Consider the following 20,212-nt stretch of genomic DNA (forward strand, 5'->3'; position numbering starts at 1 on the left):
GACTTAGATCCAATTCCTAGCATCTACGTGGTGGTTTACCACCATCCATAACTCATGTTCTGGGGAATCCAACTCCTTCTGACCTCCAGGGGCATCAGGCATGTAAGTGTACAACATACATGCAGACAGCACACTCATACATGTAAAATTAAGTAACACCCTATTTTTTGTCATTGTTCTTGAGACACGATCTCAGGTAGCCCAGGTTGACTCTAAACGGTTGCATAGCCAGGGATGACATTGAGCTACTGTCCTCCTCTTGCCTCCACTTCCCCAGCAATGGGATTACAGAGAGATACCCTGGTTTATAAACACAAAGTACTCTTTCTGGTCGCGAGCCCCCGGAAGTGTTACATCACTCATAACTCTGGGTTCCACTTCTGACATTATGGAACCGCTCTATTCCCAGTCTGAACCAGGGCAAAAGTACAAAACCACAATTTGTTCAACACTTTCATAGTATTTTATTTCAAATGTTGGTCTCTGCTGTGTATAGAAAAATACACGCTGTTGGCCTACTCGCAGTTCCTGCCGTGAGAAGCCCGTGTCACGTATGTTCTCACACACGCCGCTTTTCACGTCACCTCAGGAGGTAAACATGACTTTAAAAGGAAGATGCTCCACGTCTGGATCCCAGCCGTCTACCTGGCTGGATATCAGCCGCAACTGCAAAGGGGGAGGGTCTTCTGAAAAGACCCAGGCAGGGCAGGAGAGAGCAAGGGAGGCCTACAGGATGGAGGTGGTTTTGCAGCCCCATCATCCGGTCAGCCCTCAGGAGTCTTTTCGTTGTTTGTTTGTTGCTGTTTTTTGAGACAGGGTTTCTTTGGGTAGCCTTGGCTATCCGGGAACTCTGTAGGCCAGGCTGGACGCAAACTCACAGAGATTGCCTGTGTCTGCCAACTGAGTGTTGGGATTAAAGGCGTGTGCCACCACTGCCAGGCTCCTCAGGAGTCATTTATGCCATTAGGCAAGCTGAGGCTTATGGGCCTCTCCTTGTGTCTCTTCATTCGCCTCCCATGGGTTCAGCTGAGAACTGGGAATCATCAATGTCTGAAAAGAATAAGAGGCTGAGTTACCTACTGATCAAGTCTGCTGTTTACCCAGAATCACTTCACTCCCTAGCAGCCAGGAAAAGTTCCCCTTCCCTAGTGCTGCTTCTTTCTTTCTCTCCACTAGGTGGAGCCCATGAGGAGAGTTTTAGGCAGTCAAGACAACATACAGCCTCAAGTCTCAAAGCATGCAAGCAGCCTTACCTTGAGGATGGGCTGCTTAGGGGGTGCCCATGGGGGCACAATCTTGGCATGCATTCTCCAGCTCCCATACGGGTTCATCAAGTGTCTTTCAAATACCACATACTCCAGGACATCCTTGGGCACATCTTCCTGCCCATACATCAACCGGCCAAACCGATCATAGATGGCCAAAGTCTGTAATGATGAAATAAATTCTGGCCTGTCAGGATTTTGTTCTATTTTTGTCATACAACCATTTTTGAAACAATCCTAACAAAAAAAAATTTTAAATTAATGAAAATTAAAATTATTTCAGAATTCTGAACTTGGAACTAATCATTGTTGATATACTACTGTTCAGACTTCTTTGATAGATGGGGAAGGTGGAAAACCAACAGCAGTCTCACACCACACCTGAGTGTAGATACCACTTAGTAGTGGCGAGAGGCCAGCAAACTTTTCCTGAGAACCTACAGTCCTGGGCCAAGGGGTGGAACACGGTGGTGGGAGCATATTCCTAGTTAGTACTCATGAGGCTCTGGGTTCAACCCCCAGAACCACGAAACACTAACAGCCCTGAATTCAACAGTCCAGAGACAGATGCCCTACATGAGAGTTGCAGTGATGAAATTTAATAAAAATAACTCTTTCATTCAAAGAGACTGAATGTTTTTGTTGGACCCCTGGCCCAGTTAAAACCCTTGAGGTCACTTTAGACTGAGCCTGCTGGCCCATGGTGTCATCAGCTTGTCTGAGTTTAAGTCACCTTTAAGAGAACAATATAATGTCTTGACCTTCCCATGCTTTCCCAACCTAGCCTGAGACACAGTTCTGGACTCCTCCGTGCCCCCACAGCAGAGCAGTGTATGTGTGTGTGCTGCAGTAAGGACTGGCTGAACAGAGCAGTGTATGTGTGTGCTGCAGTAAGGACTGGCTGAACAGAGTAGTGTATGTGTGTGCTGCAGTAAGAACTGGCTCAAGCAGCCGACATCCCCTTGATAACATTTCTGCAGGGCTGTTTGAGTGCTTTAGGGTCAGCAAAATTTGATCCCTTATAAAAAACTCTGCTAAAAGCCGGGCGATGGTGGCGCACGCCTTTAATCCCAGCACTCGGGAGGCAGAGGCAGGCGGATCTCTGTGAGTTCGAGACCAGCCTGGTCTACAGAGCTAGTTCCAGGACAGGCTCCACAGCCACAGAGAAACCCTGTCTCAAAAAACCAAAAAAAAAAAAAAAAAAAAAAAAACTCTGCTAAAGATTTCTGTCCAGGCTCCATCATCCCTTTTCCATACCCTGTTTTCTGTGCTATTCAATAAAGACAGAGGAAAGTCCTTTGTTAGGGACACAGTGGCAGCTGGATATCAGATGGCATCCAGGCAGGCACAGACACATTCTGGGTAGACCAGGAACCACAGAATACACACAGGAGGTAGAGGAGTGGAGAATTCAAACTTGGGCTCACTCCTGGTCAAACCATTCCAAGAGGAAGTCTGATATTCATTCCTTAAAGCAACACTGCTGCATGTTGGTGCTCTGAGGTTATTATTAATGTACTTAATACAGAGTGAATAAAACACCCACTCTACCTGCCGAGTGTGCAGGCGGACAGTGACCTGGCCATACATGTTGCTCTGGTTCACCATGCCTGAAGAGCGAACATGAACCACTTGGGCTGGCTCTAAAGATTCCACAAAGCTCCAGCGGACAGTCTTGTACTTGAGGTCCCAGACCATGTCCTGAGGGAAGAAGAGAAAAGTTCATGAGATTTCCCTTCTGCAAGGTGCTGCTGCTGAGACTACAAATGCAACCCTGCAGTCAACAGGCACCGCAGTCCATGCTTCAACCCCATTTTAGGGGTGGGAATGGGGGTTGAGACAGGGACACACTCTGTAACCCTGGCAGGAATGCTAATTCAATCTTTCAAGTGCTAGAATTATAGCTGGGTGGTGACAACACATGTCTTTAATCCCAGCACTCAGAAGGTAGAGACAGGTGATCAGCAGATGAACGTGCCTCTGCTTCTCAAGGTGTGCACCACCACTGCCCAGCATTTCCTAAGTTTGGTCAAGTTTTGGTCATACTTGCCTCCCAACAACATTTTATTAAACTACTCAATCCACCAGGGCTGAAGAGATGGCTCAGTGATTAAGAGCACTGACTGCTCTTATAGAGGAGTTGGGTTCAATTCCCAGAAACCACATGGTAGCTCACAACTGTCTGTAACCCCAGTTCCAAGAGACCCAACACCCATGACACAACACCAATCACATTAAGAAAAAAAAAAAAGACCCATCCACCTCTAAGAGGTCTCTTCTCCAAATCACTAAAAACTCACGCTGCATACTATACCAGTGCATGTACCGCCACTGCACACACCACTGCACACACTGCTACCACACACACTGCCACTGCAAACACCACTCCACACACTGCCGTCGCACACACCACTCCACACACTGCCACTGCACACACCACTCCACACACCACTCCACACACTGCCGTCGCACACACCACTCCACACACCGCCACTGCACACACCACTCCACACACCGCCACTGCACACACCACTCCACACACTGCCGTCGCACACACCACTCCACACACCGCCACTGCACACACCACTCCACACACTGCCGTCGCACACACCACTCCACACACCGCCACTGCACACACCACTCCACACACTGCCACTGCACACACCACTCCACACACTGCCACTGCACACACCACTCCACACACTGCCACTGCACACACCACTCCACACACTGCCGTCGCACACACCACTCCACACACTGCCGTCGCACACACCACTCCACACACCGCCACTCCACACACCACTCCACACACCGCCACTGCACACACCACTCCACACACCGCCACTGCACACACCACTCCACACACTGCCGTCGCACACACCACTCCACACACCACTCCACACACTGCCACTGCACACACCACCACCGCACGTAACACCACTGCACACACCACACCACTGCACACACCACTCCACACACTGCCACTGCACACACCACTCCACACACCGCCACTGCACACACCGCCACTGCACACACCACTCCACACACCGCCACTGCACACACCACTCCACACACTGCCACTGCACACACCACTCCACACACTGCCACTGCACACACCACTCCACACACCACTCCACACACTGCCGTCGCACACACCACTCCACACACCGCCACTGCACACACCACTCCACACACTGCCGTCGCACACACCACTCCACACACTGCCACTGCACACACCACTCCACACACTGCCGTCGCACACACCACTCCACACACCGCCACTGCACACACCACTCCACACACTGCCGTCGCACACACCACTCCACACACCGCCACTGCACACACCACTCCACACACTGCCACTGCACACACCACCACCGCACGTAACACCACTGCACACACAACACCACTGCACACACCAAACTACTGCACACATCACTTCCTCTCACACACTGCTAATTACTATGTGTACTTCTATTGATAGTGCATGTTTTTCTCTCTTTTATTTTCATTTTACCCCTGCACATTTCAGCAATGAAAGGAGTGTTTTCCAGAGCTATCAGGGCTGGGATAGATGAGGCACACTCGCACATAAAAATAAATAAATGAACCTACCGGAAAACAGTGTTCAGTTACCAAGGCATGAAGCCGGTCATGGTCTGAGCTGGAAAAGAAAAACATATATTTATTATTGACTCCAACTTTTATGGTACCCTCTATGAAACCTGATAATGGGCTGGTAAGATGGCTCAGTGGGTAAGGGCTTGCCACAAAGACTGCCTGAGAAGCTGAGTTCAATCCCCAGAATCCACATGAGAAGTACTGACTCCACACATGAATCATGGTATGTGTGTTCCCATTTACATATACACAAAACAAAGTGTATAGAAAAGAGTTTTTTTTTTTTTAACCCCCGCCCCGCCCAAGACAGGGTTTCTTTGTGTAATTCTGGCTATCCTGAAACTTACTCTGTAGACCAAGCTGTACTGAAACTCATCTGCCTCTGCCTCCTAAGTGCTGGGATTAAAGGTGTACACTACCCCCATTCAGCAAAAAAGTTTTTCTTTTTTTTCTTTTTTTTTTTTTTTTTTTTGGTTTTTTCGAGTCAGGGTTTCTCTGTGGTTTTGGAGCCTGTCCTGGAACTAGCTCTTGTAGACCAGGCTGGTCTCGAACTCACAGAGATCCGCCTGCCTCTGCCTCCCAAGTGCTGGGATTAAAGGCGTGCGCCACCACCGCCCGGCTAAGTTTTTCTTTTTTAAAGTTGAAAATGGTCCTGAAAATGTGGAAAAAAATTCATTTATACAAACATTTTCTTCATATGCACTGTGGGCCACATGATATATTAATTTGTGATCTACACAAAACCTTGATGTTTAAGAGCATTGAACAGTTTATTTCTGGAGCAGAGAGAAGTTCCTCTGAAATCAGATTTTTGAGGTGGGCAAGGATATTCACTAAGATGTGCCACTGACCCTTGTTCAACGCTGGCATTGGGAACAAAGTCCGATGCCATGCAGGAATAAAAAGTCCCTTATCTCCTCTGAGGCACATGAGTCACTCAGTGCCAACAGCCGGCCTCTATTGCGCACTCTCGTCTCTGAACTAGGAGAAGGCGGCCTGTGTCTCTCCTGCCCCTGCACCCTCGGACTCTTCAAGTGCAGGAAGTTTGGACTTTGATGTCATATCTCTCCAAAAAGTCCTGCGTCTCTGAGAAGGGATAGAAGGCTAGCCCACCAGGGCACAGATGGAGAGTCCTGCGTCTCTGAGAAGGGATAGAAAGCTAGCCCACCAGGGCACAGATAAAGTGTTTCTTCTAGCCCAGATCTTAGTGTGAAATAAAAAAGAAAACTGAAAAAGTAAAGAAAGAAAACACCCTCCTTCCTCGGCTCAGGGACTACTACCACACATGAGACGGCCGAAAGCTGTGAGAGCCAGAAGAGGGAGGACCATGACAGCGTCTTCCGGACATGCCAGGACCACCGCATTCATGGCCGCCTGCACAAAATCAAGCCTGTCAGCATTCTAACATGGAGGAGAAGGGGCTCTGAAGCTCTACCCCTAACTGAAAAGCAAAGGAGAGTTAGTAGATTCTGGGGAGAGAATGTGAGTTTTCTGGGTAGGTCACCTACACTGCAGTGGATGGCCTGATACTCAGGTATATGTATGGGTAACACAAACTGAACTTGGGTTATTAAAAAAGGGGGAGCAAAGGGATAGGAGGTGGATCTGGTAAGAGTTAGGAGGACAAGTTAGGGGTAAATGTGAACACAATTGTGTGAAATCCTTAAAGCATTTTTTTTGGTTTTTCGAGACAGTGTTTCTTAGTAGCTGTGGGGCCAGTCCTAGAACTAGCTCTGTAGACCAGGCTGGTCTTGAACTCACAAAGTGCTGGGATTAAAGGCATGTACCACCACCCGGCTAACAAAAGCTTTTTTTATTTTTTATTTTTTTAAAGATTTATTTATTATGTATACAAGGTTCTGCCTGCATGTGTTCTTGCAGGTCAAAAGAGGGCACAAGATCTTATGGTTGTGAGCCACCATGTGGTTGCTGGGAATTGAACTCAGGACATCGGAAAAAGGTCTTAACCTCTGGAAGTACTCTTAACTGCTGAGACATCTCTCCAGCCCCAAAACTTTTTTTTTTAAAAAGAAAGAAATCCTACCAATCAACAAATGAAAGGAGAAAAAGAAACAGGAAAAATAACTGTAAATAGCACAGGGCCAGCACAGGGTGGTGGAGCAGCCTTTAACCCAAGCACGTGGGAGGCAGAGGCAGGCAGATCTCTGTGTGCTCAAGGCCAGCTTGGTCTACAGAGCAAGTTCCAGGATAGGTTCCAGAAAGTAAAAGAGAAACCCTGTCTGGGGGCATGGGAGGGGGACAGATGGGAGTGGACAGGGGGAACGGGTAGGGAGTCAGTGAGATGGCTCTGAAGATAACAGAACTTGCTGTCAAGACTGAGGCCTGGGTTTAATCCCCAGGGCACATAGTGGGAGGAGAAAACCGTCTTCCACAAGCTGTTCTCTAATTTCCACACATATGCTGCATGCAAACACACTCATGTATGTACTCACGCACACACACACACAAAATCAATAAAAGGAGAAACAGCACACACAATAGCTTGGTAGAAAAAAAGAGGGGAAAAAAAAGCCAGATGGTGGTGACACACATGCCTTTAATCCCAGCACTCAGGAGGTAGAAGCAAGTGGATCTCTGTGAGTTTGAGGCCTGCCTGGTCTACAGGGTGAGTTCCAGGACAGCTAGGATTGTTACACAGAGAAACCCTGTCTCGAAAACAAAAAAAAAAGGAAGAAAAAGTTTTCTAGAAAAACAGAAATGTTCATGATAAAATAAACGCACAGAAGACCAGGATGGATTATGGGATCAGGTAGGTCAAAAACAGAAGCCATTCCAGGAGAGCACTAACAGCTATAGCTAGAACTGAGACAGACTAAATCATTAAAAAATCATTTTTGAGGGGGGCTGGAGAGATGGCTCAGCGGTTAAGAGCATTGCCTGCTCTTCCAAAGGTCCTGAGTTCAATTCCCAGCAACCACATGGTGGCTCACAACCATCTGTAATGAGGTCTGGTGCCCTCTTCTGGCCGGCAGACATACACACAGACAGAATATTGTATACAAAATGAATAAATAAATAAATAAATAAATATTTAAAAAAAAAATCATTTTTGAGCCAGGCAGTGGTGGCGCACACCTCTAATCCCAGCACTCAGGAGGCAGAGGCAGACAAATCTCTGTGAGTTTGAGGCCAGGCTGGTCTACAGAAGTGAGTTCTAAGACAGGCTCCACAGCTACTGAGAAACCCTGTTCATTAAAAAAAAAAAAAAAATCCATTTTTTTTTGTAAAAGCCCACTCATACCAGGTGTGATAACATATGCTCATTATCCCACTCTCAGATAGGTAGGAGGATGAGAAATTCGAGGCCTGGGACTGGAGTGATGACTCCACAGTTAGGAGCACTTCTTGCCCTTGCAGAGAACCCAGGTTTTATTCCTAGCACTCGCGTGGCTGCTAACAACTGTCTATAACTCTAGTAACTCCTCCTCTTCTGGCCTCCAAGGCCACTAGGCAGTCAGACGGCGCACAGACATGCACACAGGCAAAACACTCACATACACAAAATAAAAATAATAAATTGGGGGGCTGGAGAGATGGCTCAGTGGTTAAGAGCATTGCCTGCTCTTCCAAAGGTCCTGAGTTCAATTCCCGGCAACCACATGGTGGCTCACAACCATCTGTAATGAGGTCTGGTGCCCTCTTCTGGCCTGCAGACATACACACAGACAGAATATTGTATACATAATAAATAAATAAATAAATAAAATAATAATAATAAATTGGGAGCTGGTGGTGTATGCCTTTAACCTAAGCACTTGGGAGGCAGAGGCAGGTGGATCGCTGTCAGTTCAAGACCAGCCTGGTCTACAGAGCGAGTTCCAGGGCAACTAGGGTAAAACAGAGAAACCCTGCCTCAAAAAACAAAATGAAACAAAACAATTTTAATAATAATAAAAAACGTTCAAAGTCAACCTTGAATATACAATGAGTTCAAGGACAGGTTGGGATACATAGTGAGATCCTCCTAAAATTAAAGACAAGCCCCTTGTTGCTGTGGGATGATCCTTCTGCACACTGGGAATCTGTATTACTCTCACTGGTTAGTAATAAAGCTGTCTGGCCTATAGCAAGGCAGGATAAAGTTAGGTGGGACAATCAAACTAAGGACTCAGATAAAGAAAGGTGGAGTCAGCCGGGCGGTGGTGGCGCACGCCTTTAATCCCAGCACTTGGGAGGCAGAGGCAGGTGGATCTCTGTGAGTTCGAGACCAGCCTGGTCTACAAGAGCTAGTTCCAGGACAGGCTCCAAAGCCACAGAGAAACCCTGTCTTGAAAAACCAAAAAAAAGAAAGGTGGAGTCAGGAGAGATGCCAGCAAGCCGCCCAAGAGGCAAGAGGCTAGAGAACAGGAGAAATCCATGAGCCACATGACAATACAAAGATTAATAGAAATGGGTTAATTTAAAAGTAAGTAAGAACTATCAATAATAAGCCTGAGCTACTGGCCAAGCATTTTGCAATTAGTAAAAGCTTTTCTATTTTTATTTGGGACTGGGTAGATGGGACAGAAAAACTCTGCCTCCATTTACACCTTGTGGAGGCACACACCTTTAGTCTTAGCACTTGGGAGGCAGAGGAAGTCAGCCTGGTCTAATAGAGAATTCTAGAACAGCCAAAACTACAAAGAGAGACCTTGTCTCAAACAACAACAAACAAATGGCTTCAGTTACTACTTAACAGTAGCTGTGGAGACTGAACATACACAAGACAGGAGTTCACTTACTTGTTTAGACAAAGGTGAGCTTCAATGAAAATATCCTTAGCTTTTTCAGGGAAGTCTTTCGTTTTAAAATTAGCATCAAATTCTTTTATCTTTCGAATTCTGTAAAATTAAGATAATACCATCATAAAGACGTCATCACAGAAGGCAAAGGCACATACCACCAATACTAACAACCTGAGTTCAATCTCAGGGACTCCCCAGGCGGCCCTGACAACCATACTTGTGCTGTGGAAAGAGTCAGCCTGTGCATGTGCACAGACGAACAAATAAATAAACTGTCATAAAACTATGAAATCTTTATGTTTTCTAGAACTTTTAGTTCACATGAATCTCCATGCCCATCTACCCAGTTAATAATTATTTCTTGACTGTGTCAAGGCTGTAAATCCAATCTCTCTCAATGTAAACATTATAAACAAAGAACAAGCAGGCTAGGGTTTGGTAGTTAAGACAGGAGGCAGAGGCAGGTGGATCTCAGTGAGTGTGAGTTCAGCCTGGTCTATACAGGAGTTCCAAGACAGCCAGAGCTATATAGTAAGATCCTGTCTTCAAACAAACAAAACATAGGTTTGTTTTCTTAGGTCTGGAGTAGTTCGGAGGCTAAGGGAGCACACTGATTTGCAGAGGCTTGGGTCCCAGATCCTTCTGCAGCTCAAAGTGCCTTGAACTCCAGCCCCAGGGGGACCGAACACTGTACCAGCACTCAGGTGCACACACTCACTTACAAACACATATACATAACTTTTTTTTTTTTTAAAGATTTATTTATTATGTACACAGTGTTCAGCCTCCATGTATGCCCGCACGCCAGAAGAGGGCACCAGATCTCATTACAGATGGTTGTGAGCCACCACGTGGTTGCTGGGAATTGAACTCAGGACCTCTGGAAGAGCAGTCGGTGCTCTTAACCTCTGAGCCATCTCTCCAGCCCCCACATATACATAACTTAAAGTAAACCTCAAGGAAAAATTTTTTTCAAAGTGAAATTTTAGAATTCTGGGATTAAAGAAAACATCTACATCTTACAAATACTGGGGGCTGGAGCTTCGTTAGAGGTAATGCATATCTATAAGGTCCTCATTCAGTCTCCAGCTCTGCAGCACCAAAGAAAGGACCAAACAGGTAAGTATCAGAGCAAAGAGCTTCTAAATAGCAACACTGAAAACTGAACAAGAAGCCGGTCCTGGTGGCTCATGACTTTAATCCCAGAATTCAGAAGACAGAGCCAGCTGGATCTCTGAGTTCGAGGCCAAGCTGGTCTACAGAGTAAGCTCTCAGACAGTCAGAGCTACACAGAGAAACCCTGTCTTAAAAAAAAAAAAAAAAAGCAAACAAAAAATAGAAGTGGGGAGTAGCAGGATCCTTCCTTCCTTCCTTCCTTATCTAAAGACAGGGTTTCTTTGTGTAGACATGGCTGTCCTAGAACTCCCTCTATAGACCAGGCTAGCCTCGAATTCAAAGAGATCTGCCTGCCTGCCTCTGCTTCCAGGGTGCTGAGATAAAAGCATGGTCCAGCTTGTTTGTTTTTTTCAAGACAGGGTTTCTCTGGTACACTTACATGAAGGCAAAACACATAAAAAGAAAAAGAGAAGGAAATCAATGTAATATACTACATAACACAATAAGTATAAAATATCACATGTTCTTCTCAGCCTAGAATATTGAACCCCAGTTGTCTCCGACACCTACGCCAGCTGTGATGCCACATTCTTTTTTAATCGCTCTGTTCTCTGTGTCAGTCCGTCCTTTGAAAGGGATGACATCCGAGCATCACCTTCAGGTGGAACATAGGGATCAAATATACCAGCTGAAAGGAGAGAAGGGAATTAAAAATCTGTTGGAAGATTGAGAAAACATCACCTTGAGGGTAGCTAACACTGGGAAGGACACAGGATATATTTGCCTGTCCCGGAACTAGCTCTTGTAGACCAGGCTGGCCTCGAACTCCCAGAGATCCGCCTGCCTCTGCCTCCCGAGTGCTGGGATTAAAGGCGTGCGCCACCACCGCCCAGCAGGATATATTTTTCTAATAATTTATTTTAACCATATTTTATGTGCATTGGTATAAAGCTACAGGCAGTTGTGAGCTGCCATGTGGGTGCTGGGAATTGAACCCAGGTCCTCCGGAAGAGCAGCCAGTGCTCTTAACCACTGAGCCATCTCTCCAGCCCCCAGGACACAGGATATTAAGCAGCCTAATCAGACTTGCACATAGAGGCAACCTTGCCATACTTGTGTAAGTACCAGGAACTGTTTGCACTACTGGGACATCTCTAGAAAAAAAGAATAATGAACTCCTTCTAGAGTGTCTCTACTTTGACAAAAAAGGAACTTACACTCTTTTTTTTTTTTTTGGTTTTTCGAGACAGGGTTTCTCTGTGGCTTTGGAGCCTGTCCTGGAACTAGCTCTGTAGACCAGGCTGGTCTCAAACTCACAAAGATCCGCCTGCCTCTGCCTCCCGAGTGCTGGGATTAAAGGCGTGCGCCACCATCGCCCGGCTAAGAACTTACACTCTTTCTAGAAGTTGTGTGAGAGCAAGATCAAAGGAGGACCACATACACAGGACTAGTGCTGTAGCCCTAAGTTGCCCTTACTACTCAGGCAGGAGGATCACAAACTCTAGTTCACTCTGACAAACTTAGAAAGATTCTGTCTCAAAGGGAAAAAGAAAGAGAGGCTAGGGATATAACTCAGTGCTACAGTATTTTTTTAGCATGTACGAGGCCCTATATTTAATCCCAAGTATTGTAAAAACAAAATAAAACTGACTTTATGAACTATAGTATATATAAAGTTAATCATTACAGAGGTTGAACCTAGTGGTTAATTTAATGATGTCATCAGAGGTAGTGGGTGGCAAATGCCTTTAATCCCAACACTTTGGAGGCAGGGGCAGATGGATCTCTGAGTTTGAAGACAGCCTGTCTCAAGGGGGGGGGGGACTTTAATGCTGTCAATCAGAGTCAAAGGCATTCTAAGCACCAGACATCTGACCGTAGAGGATTGAGTCAGGAGCCCAGAAATACTATTCCTCACCTGTACAGGCCAGATGTATAGGACGCTCCATCTTTTCCGGAGGAATAACCAATCCTGCTTTCCTGGCATGTTCCAAAAACTCCTTCTCTGTTTTGTACTTGGGTTCACGAAGAGGGGGTCTGAACCGGCTTTTGGTTTTTACTGGAACTACAGCTGGGGATTGAGTCACCAGAATGGGCTGGGAGGTAAAGGAAAGGTTAGCAAAGAAGTGATTTGGAAAGCAATACCTATCTTGAGCAACTGTAGGCAAAGTCTTACAGAACGGACATATCCAAAGAATGCTTCAGAAGTTAAGAAACAACTTATGGCGAAACTACATTACTACTCGATCACCTAGAGATGGCTCTTACCACCAGCCAATTAATAACCTTTATTAACATCAGTCAACACTTACTAAAAGCTTTCCTTTGACACATCCTGCAGTGGGGCTGTATGCGGAAATGAGCAAAGCGGAAGTCCCACCCTCAAAGACCTTTTATTTAGCTTGATAGTGACCTTAGGATCAAACCAATACTGAAAAGCAAGATCTCGTGGGTATTTTCTCCACACTTCTATTTTTCCTTTTCTACCCGGGCAGGGTCGAATTGACCTAATTCTGTCCTTTTAGCTCCAAACTGGACAATAAAATTTGAGAAGCCAGGTGGCCTTTTCTCTGATCATGAGTTTTGCTCCAGGCTAAGACAAAACCGACCTTGTACCTCTATCCTTGGCAGTTTTTTTTTTTTTAATAATGTAAAAGAAGCCGGACCACCTTCCAAGCCACTACTTCGTTCCTTTTAACATCTCGCCAAAGAGACTGGGACTAATGCGGAGAAGCTTAAGGCCCCGCCCAGGTTGTCTTCACTCAGAGAAAGGGATCACATACACCTCCAATTCTTCCCCAGACGGAGTCAGACACGTATCATCCAAACTCATCAACGGCCACTGTCCGATTATTTCCTTCTACTTTGTCCTTCTCCTTCTGTTTCTAAAATTTCATTCGCCTCGTCCCTACCCACCTGCCGAGACCACCGTCCCAAAGCCCAGGATAAGTAGGACAAGCCCCGCGGTATGGGGGCTGCCATTTTGTCCGCGCAAAGGCCGCTGGGATGCCTGTTGAGCCGCAGTGCACTGAGCAGGAGAAAAGGCGCATAGGGTGGAGCGAGCTCGGAAGTGGAATTTTCCAGGGCGCGCGCCCTCGGCCGAAAGGTGAGCCGCGCGCACGCGCACGTTCGGGGTGGGGGGAGCGGGCGCGCGCAATGTGGTTGCGCGTGCGCAGTGAGACCACGTTGGAACTCGGGTAGACCGCACGGCTGTCACGCGCGAGCCGGAGAGCGGTGGAGAACCAGCCGCGCCTGCGCGTGAGGCTCTCTGTGGGGAGCCGGCTTGCTGCATTCCTGGTTGCTTAGCACACTGTTACACCTTGTTTGCTTTCACTAAAAGAATGAAAAGTGTTTCTCTTTGAAATCGGAGGACTTTGAGATTAGTGTTTTCTTTCATTACTTGGAATACACTGGAGGAATTTAGTGCGAAAATGATAGTTTTTGGGTGTGTATCTGACCGCAAAATGCTGTATAACCTTAAACTTGAGCCCCACCTAGTTTTCTACATGGAAATTCTTTCTTCTTGTTCCATTAGAGAAACTGATCCCTGTGGTTACTGAAAAGCAACCGGGCACGTGGATTGACAACTATCTGGGTTTTTGTTTTGTTTTGGTCATTAAAAGAGAGAGAGAGAGATAGAAAGAGAAAGAGAAAAAAGAAGAAAAAACCAAAAACCCACTTACCAAATTTGGTAATAGCTCGTTTTTTTCAAAATTGCTTAATAGGCGCCTGGCAATTTAAGCGACTTACATATATCAACTTAATCCTCACTGTTAAGAGCCTCTCTGCCGAAGCGAACAATTTCAATCAGACCAGATTACATCAAATCAAAGATGCCTACGTTAAATAAATGTGATGTTCAGGTTACCGTAGAACATCCAGTGCCATAAACACGTTTGAGGAGCAAAGACTGTCCATACTCTTGGTTTTTCATATTCTGTAGATTACTGTTACTTGAGCATTCGTCTACAATATTTTGCAATAGATTGGGAGTTACGGGCTGTGCATGTCGAGCTTTCCCACTGAAGGAGACTCTGATGGCTTAAAATCCTGAGGGTCACTGTCACAGGGTTTGAGAGATTCCATACAGGTCACAGGTCTGGAAACCATACTGATTATTTCAAGTCTGAACTTCTTTAACTCATTATGTAAATGGGGTGGACTGAGCCACACCTCATCTCCCTGCTTCTACCTCCCCAGAGCTGGGATTACAGGCACACCCATCATGAGTGCCCTTTGAAACTTCTTCAAGGGTAATAATTTCCCCGAATTGCTAGCCTTAGCCCTGAACCTATACCATGATACACTAATAGTGACATGAAACTAGGTACTATATGTATGTTAACTAAATAATATAAATAGTATTTATATTAATAAACATTTAAATGAGAGATATCTAATACTTCATTATTTCTTTTACTTTCCTTTTTTTTTTTTTTCTTTTTTCTTTTGAGACAGGGTTTCTCTGTGTAACCTTGCTTGTCCTGGAACTTACTCTGTAGAGCAGGCTGGCCTTAAACTCTGTCTCTGCTTCCTGAGTGCTGGGATTAAAGGCATGTGCTACCACTGCCTGGCTCTTTTACTTACAATTATTATTGGTGTTTTGTTTTGTTTTTGAGACAAGGAACTCTACACCAGGCTAACTTCAAATCACAGAGATCCCTCCTGCTTCTGCTTCCTGAATGCAGAAATTAAAGGTGTGTTCCATCCTGCCTGGCCATAAAAATCTCATACTCCTTTTCAGACTCCTATCTACCTATTTATTCATTATAAAATAAAACATGATTTTTTTTTTAATTTGGTACACCCGATGAGTGAGAAAGCCTATCAGGATGCATGGCTATTGGTTACTGCAGAATATTGTTACAATCTTTCTCAGACTCTGCTCTTCTGTCAAGTTTTGTTTTGGCCACACTGGAGTAGGTAGGTAACACACCCAAAGTCATTTCTGCCTGACCTCTGGTCAGTTTCGCAGATATTGCAAACTAATTCCATATCAGCTTGGATGAAATAAGATTAGTCAATATGGTTTAGTTCATTAAAGGTGATCATTGTTGTATTTGATTAGGTGTTTTGGAGAATTTGTATTATCCTTCTTCCTCACGAAGTCCGAGGTTAATTGCCAGCGGTCCGCTGAGGAAGTAACACTAAAGAATACTTCTTAATCCTCCAGAACTAATAGTTTGCATTTCTCAGAATGCAAGATAAAGAGATTTTGCCCTGTGCTCCCTTCAGCAGCACATACACTAAAGCTGGAAGGGTACACGAGATTAGCATGGTCCCTATGTAGGATAACACCAAATTCATGAAGTATTCCAAGTTTTTATCGTCAAGATGAACTTTCTGCAGAAATATTTCTTATATTTCTTTTTGTTTCTTCAATTCATGTTTTATAATTGTGCATAAATGCTGTCAATTTTGCCAGTTCTATAATTCTTTAAATGTGTACTGTTGGGCTGGGCAGTTGTCACTCATGCCTTTGATCCTAGCACAGGGGATGCAGAGGCAGGAGAATCTCTGAGTTCAAGGTCAGCCTGGTCTACAAAGAAAGTTCTAGGGGCTGGAGAGATGGCTCAGAGGTTAAGAGCACTGGCTGTTCTTCCAGAGGTCCTGAATTCAAGTCCCAGCAACCACATGGTGACTCACAACCATTTATAATGAGATCTGGTGTCTTCTTCTGGTATGCAGGTGTACAGGCAGGAGGAACACCATATACATAATAAATAAATAAATCTTAAAAAATAAAGAAGTTGAATTTCATTAAAAAAAGAAGAAGAAGAAGAAGAAAGTTCTAGGGCAGCCAGAGCTACACAGAGAAACCCTGTCTCATACCTTCACTTCCCACAATGAATGAATGAATGAATGAGTGAATAAAACAAAATAAATAAATAGGTACTGTTAAGTTTTGGTTTTAAAAAACTGGTAAACCAAGTCTTTGTTATTTGCTTTTAAAAAAGAAAGAAAAAAGGAAATAAAGGCAAACAGATGGCTCAGGGATTAAAAGCCATTGCTGCTCTTCAGCTGTCCCAAGTTCCATTTACAGAACCCAGGTGGTGACTTATAGCCCCCTGTATCTCTAATTCTAGGGGATCGGACCCCCTCTTCTGGCCTCTGATGGCACTACATGCATGTGGTGCATATAGAAACATTCAGACAAGCACTCATCTATGTTAACTGAGATTTCTGTTCCACCTGGTCACGCAGCCATTCAGCCCCAAAGAAACACACAGAAGTCTACATTAATTTTAAACTGGTTGGTCTAGTAGCTCAGGCTTCTTATTAATTAATTCTTACATCTTAACTTAGCCCATTATTCTTGTCTATGTTAGCCACTTGGCTTGGTACCTTTTTCAGTGAGGCATTCTCATCTTGATTCCTCTGTGTCCGGGTGATGACTGCAGACTGAATCTTTTCTCTTCCCAGAATTCTCCTCTTCTCATTGCCCCGCCTCTACATCCTCCTGTTTGATCACCCTGCCTATCCTTCCTGCCTGGCTACTGGCCAATCAGCGTTTTATTAAAAATAATGCAAGTGACAGGATAAAAGACCATTGTTCCACAGCACTTCCCCTTTTATTTTTTTAAAACAAGAACTCTGAATCCAATATCCTTTGTTTAGCTTTTTGTCCAGACCATTATCCATAATATCTTGTAACCAACACACTAAACAAAGATGAATATCCATAATCTATTCTTTAGAAAAGTGAGCATAGTTTTCTAGGCTACTTCCTGCTGATTGGGAGCACTGATAATCTTATGGGGACCTAAAGAAAATTTAGAATTATGATCAAGTCCTGACTGGAGTATCCTGTGAGGCTTGATCATCTCAATCAGAAGTCTCGAAACTGTTCTGGATGTAGAACTCATACATCTGGGCCATCTGCTACTATCAGAGATTTCTCAGGGGGGGGTCTTCCTTGATCAAACCTGATTTTTCTTAACCTGGAATGAGTCCATAGTCTCTCATTTCCTGTGGAAACAAAAGTAAAACCTCTTCTCCAAAGGAACATATTTCCTTCCTGATAAAGCCATGTGAGTCCAGGGAGAGATAGTTTATGTTGATGACTGGTCAAGAGAAATAATTTAGGGTCTGGGCTAGCATCGAACCTCGACAGTCCCTGCCACCATCAAGAAGGATGCTGTCGGATGTTTGTAAACACCATTTAAGTGTTTGGTGACAGGGACTCTTAAAAGAGTTGCAAGGTTTCACAGCTAAAGCTGAGTCAGGAAGCCTCTCTTAAATGAGATGTGCTTGCCTCTAGCAAAGAGAGCAAACCCGAGAAATTGCTGCTACCAAGGAGCCATGCTTAACACTGTTATTTTTTTGTTTAGAATTACTTCCCAAGCTCTCTCAGGTTTTCTGAGGATGCAGTTGTTCACATGTTGGGGACCATTTGTTGACAGAGTTTCCTGTCCCACCAGGTCCCACATCTGTTTAGTTCCAAATAAAAACACCGAGACCTACATTAATTATAAACAGATTGGCCTATTAGCTCTAGTTTCTTATTGGCTAACTCTTACATATTAATGTAATCCATCTCTATTAATCTATGTATCACTACATGGCAGTGGCTTACTAGGTAAAGTTCTGGCATCTGTCTCTGGCAGGGCTACATGGCTTCTCTCTGACTCTACCTCCTTTCTCCCAGCATTCAGCTTAGTTTTCCCCGCCTAGTTCTATTCTGCCCTATCAATAGGCCAAGGCATTTTCTTTATTCACCAATGGTATTCACAGCATACAGAGGGGAATCCCTCATCACATAAAATAAAAATAAAATAAATCTCTTCAACAACAGTGAAAAGGGCCAGGCGGTGGTGGCGCACGCCTTTAATCCCAGCACTCAGGAGGCAGAGGCAGGTGGATCTCTGTGAGTTCGAAGCCAGCCTGGTCTACAAGAGCTAGTTCCAGGACTGCTGGGGCTACACAGAAAAACCCTGTCTCAAAAAACAAAACAAACAAACAAAAAATAGTGAAAAGGAAATACTATGAGTCAGAAGTTTATTCCCCATGTCTACCAATACACAAGGTGTTCCTGGAGTCCATTTTTTAACTTTCAAATGGAACTTTGCAACACCCTTAGTCATCAGAGAAATGCAAATCAAAACAACTCTGAGATTCCATCTTACACCTGTAAGAATGGCCAAAATCAAAAACACTGATGACAACTTATGCTGGAGAGGTTGTGGCGAAAAGGGAACACTTCTGCATTGCTGATGAGAATGCAAGCTGGTACAACCCCTTTGGATGTCAGTGTGGCAAATTCTCAGAAAATTAGGAAACAACCTTCCTCAAGATTCAGTAATACCACTTTTGGGTATATATCCAAAGGATGCTCAATCGTGCTACAAGGACATGTGCTCAACTATGTTCATAGCAGCATTGTTTGTCGTAGCCAGAACCTGGAAGCAACCTAAATGCCCCTCTACCGAAGAATGGATAAGGAAAATGTGGTACATTTACACAATGGAGTACTACACAGCAGGAAAAAATAACAACAGCTTGAATTTTGCAGGAAAATGGATGGAACTAGAAAATACTATTTTGAGTGAGGTAACCCAGACACAGAAAGACAATTATCACATGTACTCACTCATAGGTGGTTTTTTAAAATAAAGCAAAGAAAGCCAGCCTACAAACCACAATCCCAGAGAACTTAGACAACAATGAGGACACTAAGAGAGACTTACATAGATCTAATCTATATGGGAAGTAGAAAGTAGAAAAAGACAAGATCTCCTGAGTAAATTGGGAGCATGGGAACCTTGGGGGAGGATTGAAGAGAGGAGGAAAGAGTCAGGGAGGGGAGCAGAGAAAAATGTAGAACTCAATAAATATGAATAAAAAATGTATTAAAAAAACAAAGCAAAAAAGCAAAACAAATGGAACTTGTCTTAATTATTGCCATGAAGAGACACCATTGAAAGGGTCCAGGAATAAGAATATAAAAATAAGAAAATAGAAAGTTTTAAGCCTAGGTGAATGAGAACAGACTGTTTTTCTCAGATGGCTTCCTCAGTAGCTTAAGGATTAACTATTAACAGTGGGTTACTTCACTTTACAACCCATAGCTCTATTCACAAGGCCAAAGCATCTCTCTGCAAACTGAGAGCTAGCCTATGGATATGAGCTGAGTCAACTTTTAGGAAATAGATATACGGCCTCTGGGTTACCATTATCCCTGCTATATGAAACTGGCAGCATCAAAGGGAAGGCACAGGGCTTCAGTAAACACCACCTGGAATACCAAGGAAGGCAATAGTTTAAACACAAACATTAGTTTAACTGGAAAATGAAGATTGTAAAGTAAGGCAATCTATGTCTGAGTTCTACCTTGAGATTGTGTGAAAAGCTTTTTGCTATCTTCTAAGTTCTGAGCCTTAGAACCAATTATTCTTATTTATTAACCTTCTGATATTACTAGCAGTCCCTTTTTCTGACTAATTGCTAAAAACATCCGTTTCCTTG

At 44.4% G+C, this 20,212-nt stretch overlaps 1 protein-coding gene and 1 non-coding gene across 2 annotated transcripts; one reads left to right on the top strand and one right to left on the bottom strand.

Moving 5' to 3' along the window:
- Positions 1-444: 444 nt before the first annotated feature.
- Mrpl45 (mitochondrial ribosomal protein L45) lies at positions 445-13,811 on the bottom strand. Its single transcript, XM_041664994.1, has 8 exons — positions 13,664-13,811; positions 12,666-12,843; positions 11,318-11,435; positions 9,629-9,727; positions 4,881-4,929; positions 2,817-2,966; positions 1,254-1,427; positions 445-1,050 (listed from the first exon to the last, which is right to left on the bottom strand). Exons 1-8 carry the CDS (start codon positions 13,727-13,729, stop codon positions 964-966), a joined length of 921 nt encoding a protein of 306 aa, XP_041520928.1. The 5' UTR covers positions 13,730-13,811; the 3' UTR covers positions 445-963.
- Positions 13,812-15,969: 2,158 nt separating this feature from the next.
- LOC121457183 lies at positions 15,970-16,072 on the top strand. The gene has a single exon (XR_005975685.1). It is a non-coding gene; the product is annotated as a U6 spliceosomal RNA (small nuclear RNA).
- The last annotated feature ends 4,140 nt before the right edge of the window (positions 16,073-20,212 follow it).

The sequence above is a fragment of the Microtus oregoni genome, unplaced genomic scaffold (assembly GCF_018167655.1).
Source record: "Microtus oregoni isolate MIOR12 unplaced genomic scaffold, Mior012 000015F_ref0000493, whole genome shotgun sequence".
NCBI lineage: Eukaryota > Metazoa > Chordata > Mammalia > Rodentia > Cricetidae > Microtus > Microtus oregoni.